The sequence below is a fragment of the Otolemur garnettii genome, unplaced genomic scaffold (assembly GCF_000181295.1).
Source record: "Otolemur garnettii isolate 467f Iridium unplaced genomic scaffold, OtoGar3 scaffold00105, whole genome shotgun sequence".
Classification (NCBI taxonomy): domain Eukaryota; kingdom Metazoa; phylum Chordata; class Mammalia; order Primates; family Galagidae; genus Otolemur; species Otolemur garnettii.
The window spans coordinates 3842602-3849901 of record NW_003852500.1 but is presented as its reverse complement, the minus strand read 5'-3'; the positions used below and the strand labels follow the sequence as shown (position 1 = coordinate 3849901).

General features: G+C 54.5%; 1 protein-coding gene across 1 annotated transcript in view; it reads right to left on the bottom strand.

The window, feature by feature from the left end:
* Nucleotides 1–235: 235 nt before the first annotated feature.
* KLHL26 (kelch like family member 26) overlaps nucleotides 236–7300 on the bottom strand; it is a 30713-nt gene continuing 23648 nt past the window's right edge. Inside the window, exons 2-3 of the mRNA XM_012809405.2 lie at nucleotides 4056–4238; nucleotides 236–1817 (exon numbers count right to left, since the gene is read on the bottom strand). Of these exons, the coding sequence (XP_012664859.1) occupies nucleotides 236–1817; nucleotides 4056–4238 (1765 nt within the window). The remainder of the gene's footprint in view (nucleotides 1818–4055; nucleotides 4239–7300) is intronic.

Below are 7300 nucleotides of genomic sequence, written 5' to 3'. Positions count from 1 at the left end.
CCCTGGAATGCTGCCACAACACGCCTGGCCTCCTGGCTGGCAGGTTCCCTCAGCTGGACTCCCAGCCAGGATCTGCTTTGGGAATGAAGGAAGGAGGCAGTCCAGGGAGGGAGGGTTATCAATGCTGCATGCCCCCTGAGGCCAGCCCAGGGGGAGCTGCTAGGGTTCTTGGCCAGATGTGTATTTGCCAAGCCCCACTCAGAGATAGCATGCAACCAGGCCAAGGTTTCAGGGGTCACCTCCTAGTCCCAGCCCGGGGCAGCAGGACAGGGGCACAGGCAATGCCTGCAAAGGACTCCGGAAAGTGCAGATCTCGTTCCCACTCATCTGTCTCCGTGTTGTACACCTGCACAATGCCCGTCACATTGTTGAGGCGCCAGTTGTAGCCCCCAACGATGTAAATTTTCCTTTCCAGCAGGCAGCAGCCGGCCTCTGACTGGCCTGCTCGCATAGGGCTCACAGTGGTCCACTGGTCTGTCTCAGGCACATAGTACTCCACAGCCAGGACGTCAAAGCAGCGGTCCATATGGTCCATGCGGCCACCGAGGGCATAGATGCGGCCACCAGCACCCACCATGGCATGCAGCACACGAGGCTCACTCATGGGCGCCTTAAACTCCCACTGGTCGGACACAGGGTCATAGCAGTGCAGGGCTTTCTTGTCCTCCACCGAGATGCCGTAACCACCCGAGATGTAGAGGCGGCTCCCCAAAGCAGCCCCAGCGTGGCCCCATGTGCGGCGCTTCAGCGAGCAGGCATAGCCCCACTCATTACGCCGGGGGCAGTACCTCTCCACAGAGGCCAGGCTTCCGGCCCGATTGCGGCCACCTGTGGCATACACCATGCCGCAGAGCACATTCAGCTGGAACTGGATGCGGCTCTCCTGCATGGCCTGCAGGCGTAGCCAGCGGTTCAGATGGGGGTCATAGCGGTAGCAGGCATCCACAGCACCCTCACCACTCCGATACTGCAACTGCTGGCCACCAGCTATGTACACAAAGTTGTCCAGCACAGCCACACATGTGTGGCTGCAGCCCACCTCCATCTCTGTGAGCTCACGGAAGTGGCGAGCACCAGGCTCAGGCAACTGGTACACCTTGCTGCTGACAGAGCGGTCACTGTCAGTATAGGGTGTGCCACCAAAGGTGACCAGTGAGGGCACATCCGAGCGAATAGCGGTGCGTGGTGACTGCATCTCATGCTGCCGGAAGGGCAGCACCTGGTAGTTGAAGGCCTCTAGCAGGTACTGACGGCACAACACATCTTCTACCATGATGTCCAGCGTCTGCACACTGTCCACCAGCTCCGACGACTGCATGAGTGGGAAGCGGATGTGGCAGAGCACATGGCTGGCACGTGGCCGCCGGGCTGGGTCATGCTGCAGCCAGCGGACGGCAGCACGGAACAGGTCAATCTCAGTGCAGCTCTGCAGCCGATTGCTCTGCAGGAAGAAGACAAGGCGCTCCAGGGGCAGGCGCAGGAAGTCCTCCTCCTCTGCAATCTGCAGAAAGTGCTGGAAGGTGAAAGCATCTACCGATTCCCGGAGTGAGGCCAGGCTGAAAGTGGTGGCCATCTGGCCGATGTTGAGGCAGGTCTCCACACTCATGGCTGCCTTGAGAAATTCCTCACACAGTTCCACCACAGGTAGCATCTGTAGGAACACAGCCGCGCCCAGCACATCCTGCACACAGTCGAGGTCCAAGGTCACTTCAGCACTGTAAGCGAAGTCAATGATGTGCCGCAGTCCACGGGCCGACACACCTTTCAATTCAATGACATCCTGGCTCGCCTCCCTCATGCCGCCTGTGAACATGGCCCTGAAGGTCAGAAACAACAGCATGTGGGCTCAGGGCACCTAGTGGGCATTCTGGTCAGCCAGAAATGGCCTGGCCTCAGGAATAGTGGCCCCAAGACACAGAACACAGGGTCCAGCCAGCAAGAGAAAAGCAGGCTGGATGCTTGTTAAAAACATGCAAAAAAGAAAAGAAAAAGTTTTACTTCACCCCAAGCTGTGTATCTTCCTTCCCTGCTCTACTCCTCTGCAAGTGCCCTGCCCTGGCCCCTTAATGTGCAGATCATGGCTCTCACCTCAGAGCTGCAGGAGCTGTAAGCCTGGTTCAGCCACACCCACAGTGTACCTCACTGCAGCCTGGCTGCAGGACAGAGGGGGTCAGGTGCAGCTACAAAGAAGATCACCTCCTTGTGGGTCTGGGGACAGATCTGTAACCCCATCTCAGGAGACAAGGCCAGGGCTGTAGAGAAGCCTCATAGCACAGTTCACAGAGCCCAGCTCTGTGACATTCCTTACCTACACACTGGCCTGGAATAGCAGCTCTGACTTCCCCAGCCTGGGACTCAGCAGCTGTCAGACAGGGAAGATGAGGTGATTGACACCCCCCAGGAATGGAATCCTGTGGGGTGTCACTGCAATCTCCAGAGAGATGTCTAGGCAATGAAGGAAGCACTCCACCCCACTCCAAGCACAGCCCAGAGGAGCTGGTGGCCACATCTTTAGCCAACCATGATTCTCCTGCTCTGGGAGGCAGGGCTAATGTGAGAACCAGAGAGGGGACACAAATCCATGGGCAGGAGGGCAGTGGGGAGGCTTAAGGCCCTGGGTCACAGTGCCCTGTTGCTTTTAGGATGCACCCTACAGGCAGAGGGGAGAAAAGCCCGACGCCCATTCCTGGGCAATGGGAAGTTCCTCTCACAGGGAGGGTTGGTATCTTACAATAACTCTTACTTCCATCTGTATTTTCTCTGATGAGGGAGAATTTCCTTCATCCATCTGCCCAACATAAGTTCATACCCTAGTCTCACACCCAGTGTGGGCCAAGCCCAGGGCCTCAGGAGCCAGGCCAGCCATAAGGGTGTCATCACAGGGCACCAACTATCCACCTGGCAAGCCACTCACTGGTGTCTTAGAACCATCCAGGAGCAGTACTCTGCCAGCTTCTCAGACTCTGCCTTCTTGTCCCCATTAGTCCCCACTGGCCCTCGGGCATTATGTGATGAAGGCAGAGGCAGTTAGGGTGACGGGAGGGAGTTTTGCCTTTTAAGGCCTCACCAGCCACAGTGCCAGCACAGGAGAGCCTTTAAAGGGCATTGCTGGCTGGGCTGGCCCACCCGTCCCCCAATCCAGAACAAAAATAGAAGCAGCACCCCAGTTGGCCTGGCTGTTTCAGCTCCCCACAACAGCCTTGCTGAGCCCACAGGGCGGGTGACTGGGGCACATGCCAGGCTAGGCATCCCAGCTTGAGGGAATGTGCAGCCTGAAGCATATATCTGGGCTGGGATGTGCCTAGGAATCACCCCAGAGTGGCCTGCTGTGACCTGGCGGGAAGGAAGCTCAGCCACCAGTCACTGAGGGTTGAAAAAGGCAGTGCGGCCCTGAGACAGCCCCCAGTTGAAGAGAACAGCCCCCTCCATAAACTCCACAGGGCCTCCTCTTCTGGCCCAGCTATGACACGGGGACAGCAGACACACCTGCATGCCTGCTCAGGCCTCGTCTGTCACTAAGGAGAAGCACCCACAGCTCAGGACAACAGGAGGAAACCTCATCCAGGCCTCGGATAGAGCCTAGCACGTGGGTGCTGATAGACATAGGTGTCACTGTAGATCTTGGTGGCCCTCTGGTCCCTCTGCTATTCTGCTTTAAGTACCCTGAGGGTGGACATCCTGATAGCAAGGATTTGTGCTCATTTCCTCCCTGCTGGGTCTTAAGGCCTAGAATGGCTCCTCCCAAGCAGCAGGTGCCATGTTAAGGAAGCAGAATAAAAGCTCAGCTGAGCCCTACCACCCCCAGGGCAACAGCTGTTCAGGGAATGCCCATGGGCCAACACTATCCCCCAAAGTGTGTTGTGTCCAGAAAAAGTAAGATGCAAATCTGGGAAAACCTCCAGGTTTATTGGACACTGGGCTTCTCTTAGAAGAGAGGCCACCACTGACCAGTTTCCCTCAAAGCTGTCCCTCACTGACATGGACGGGAGCCCCGTTTAGAACATGGGTGCTCTCCACCCTGTCCTCCTCCCCAAACCCCTCCAAGCTGCACTTACCTGAAGTAATCACTGCAGGCAGCCAGGACCACCTTGTGCGCATGGAAGGCCTCTCTATTGATGGTGAGCACCACATCAAGCAGCTGGCCCTGGGAGCGGAGGGTGGCCAGGCCCTGTAGAAGGCTGGTACTATGGCCAGGTGCTGAGAAGGTACACTTAAGGGACCCATTCTTATCAGCCGTGCTGGAGGGAGAGCAGAGGTCGGCACACAGGCCATAGGCCTTTAGGTTCCAAGACACAATACAACATGAAGAACCTCAAAAGCACAAAAGGCCACTTGGTGTATGATTCAACAGATATGAAGTTTGCCGGAAAGGACATGCACATCCATAGAGACAGAAAGCAGATGGGGGATTGCCAGGGGCTAGGTAAGGGGAGTGGGGACTGAGGCTAATGAGGACAAGGTTTCCTTTTGGGGTGATGAAAGTGTTTTGGAACTAGATAGTACACTTGTAGTGTTGCACACTATGGATGTATTGAATGCTATTAAATTGTAGACATTATAATGGTTAGTTCTATGTGCTGTGATTTTCACTCCAATAAGAAAGCAAAACATAGGTAGGTAGCGCCTGTGGCTCTAAAAGGTAGGGTGCCAGCCCCATATGCTGTAGTTGGTAGGTTCAAACCCAGCGTCAACCAAAAAAACTGCACAAAGAAATGAAAGCAAAACATAGGATATGGGCACTTTCTCAGGTCCTCTGATGGACTCAGCAGCCATGGCACCCCAGCACTCTCAGGTTGTATAAGCCCTCTGCAGTCCAGCGCCCATGAACCCCAGTCACCTATCACTCCTCCCCTCCAGCCCTGTTGACCCCGACACTTTTGTTTTGGAAAACTTTTGTTGAACAGATCAATAACTAAGTAGCTTAGGAATCCTAAATTCATCATGTCATTCTCAGAACACAACAGGAAGGGGACACTGTTGCCAACTCCAGGGTCAGGCCCCTGTAGGATCATGAACCCCTCCTCTCCCAAGCACTCTTGCCTGTCCCTGTGATCTATGGCCCTGCTGAACTTGCTCTCACATTCCAGGAATTAATGCCTGCCCACAAGTGAGGGCCAGGGATGTGGCCACTAGTCTTCTCAAGAAAACAGGAGCGGCTCGGCGCCTATAGCTCAACCGGCTAAGGCGCCAGCCACGTACACCTAAGGTGGCGGGTTCGAATCCCCAGCCCGGACCCGCCAAACAACAATGACGGCTGCAACCAAAAAAATAGCCAGGCGTTGTGGCGGGCGCCTGTGGTCCCAGCTACTTGGGAGGCGGAGGCAGGAGACTCGCTTGAGCCCAGGAGTTGGAGGTTGCTGTGAGCTGTAATGCCACGGCACTCTACCCAGGGGGACAGCTTGAGGCTCTGTCTCAAAAAAAAAAAAAAAAAAGAAAACAGGAGCAGAAGGGAAGGATTCAAGGCTCCACTGTCTGCCAGCCCCCAAACCATACTAGGTATTAAATTATTAATGTCAAATATAAGGCACACAGCTGGCATTTGCTAAACACAGCCACTGCCACCAGAGGTCCCTGACCAGAGATAGGCCCTTCCAGAGATACTTGGGAAAGGGCGGGTGATCAACCAGGGGGCAGAGGGGCTGTAGGGCAAGCCGCTGACCATAGTCAGGTGAGGTGCTGCAGGGCAGGGCAAGTTGCCCAACCTTAGTCTTGCAAGGCTGGGAACATGGTGTAGACAGGACATGGCATGAAGGACCTGTATGAAGGAACCTGAAGTCAGGGAACCCAGCATGAGTGCCTGTGCTTGGTGGAAGCGCTTTGAGTCCCTAGAGAGGCAAGACACATGTGATTTGGACCCCAACATTGAGCTTGTCTAGGGCTGGGCACCTGCCCCTATGAAGCCAAACCCACCTTCCTGCAGTCCCTCCTGAGCCCCATGGTGTCTAGAGCTTCTCTGGCCATTTCCTCTACCACCTAGCCTTGGCTCTTGCCATTCCCCCACATGGGCATTTTTTTGCTACTTGCCTGGGCTCCACGACCACATTCAGCTGATAGTGTACATATACCATCTTCCTTAACGGGAAGAATCATTCAATCCCAATAATAGAATGTCCATAGCAGAATGGACATTAGCAGAATGGCCCATAGCAGAATGTCTGGAGACCCAAAGACTATAAAAAGCAGCTCCACATAACCAGGAAACCTGTCCTAACTGCACCCCAGCCCTCACTTCCCCTCTTCCCTACACACTGGGCCCCCACAGGCAGGGCTCCATCTCAAAAACTCCCTGGGCTGGAGTCAAGGACATTGGTTGAGTCAGCCAAAGAGCCATAACTTGGATCTCCCCACAACCCAGGGTCCTTGCCTCACCCATGAGTGTTCATTCATTCTTCATTCATTCATTCAGCCTGCACTTCACCCATGGGGCCAGGCCTATCTCATGATACTTACAGACACTAGCAGTCTAATGAAGGGAAGGAGGAAGACAGATACCAAATCAATGGAGACAGAAGGAAATAACCACTAAGGGCTCTGAGAGCCTGAAGGGAATGGGGAGATGCCTAAATGATGACTGGGAGGAAGAGGAGGAGGAGTAATTAAGTGAAGAAGGAATGCCTATGTATACCTTGGACAGAGCAGGGAGCCCCAGAATTCCCAAGTACCCTTCCCATAAGCCCTTACAATGTGCACATTCAAACCCACAGGGAATCAGCATCTGGGTAGAAGCACTGGGCACATGAGAAACTCAAAAGGGACCCCAAAGACCCACTGTAACAAAGACAAGCTAGATAACAGGACAGAAGTTGTCGAGCTCATGAGGGACACAGGGCAAGGTTCTAACTGCTGCCCACTGTTGGCTATCTATGGGACTTGGGCCCATTCCCTGATTCTCTGGTCTCAGTTTTCTTGGCTGCCAAATGGAACACAGATGTCACTGGGTTGCCATGGGGCTCCCCAGTCCCCACCAACTCCTAGGAAATCAGAGAGTCACAGACCACCTACTGCCCAGATTACCTTTGGGCTGGGGAGGTAGTGAGGCATACATGGCAGGGTTCTTCATCATGACATGACCCCTACAAGCCACCTACATGCCCTCTCCATCCACTGAATGGGACCAGGCCATTACATTTGGGAACTTGGAAGCTCAGAACCACCCCCATAGCACCAGCATATAGCAGTGCTGAGAGAGCCCTATTGGCCTCTCTATGGACATGTAGCCTCACAGATTCATACATGGGTCCTGCCAGACTTTGCTATTTTGCTTTCAGCTGGTTTGGTTTTTCCTTAGACATCTGAGGAG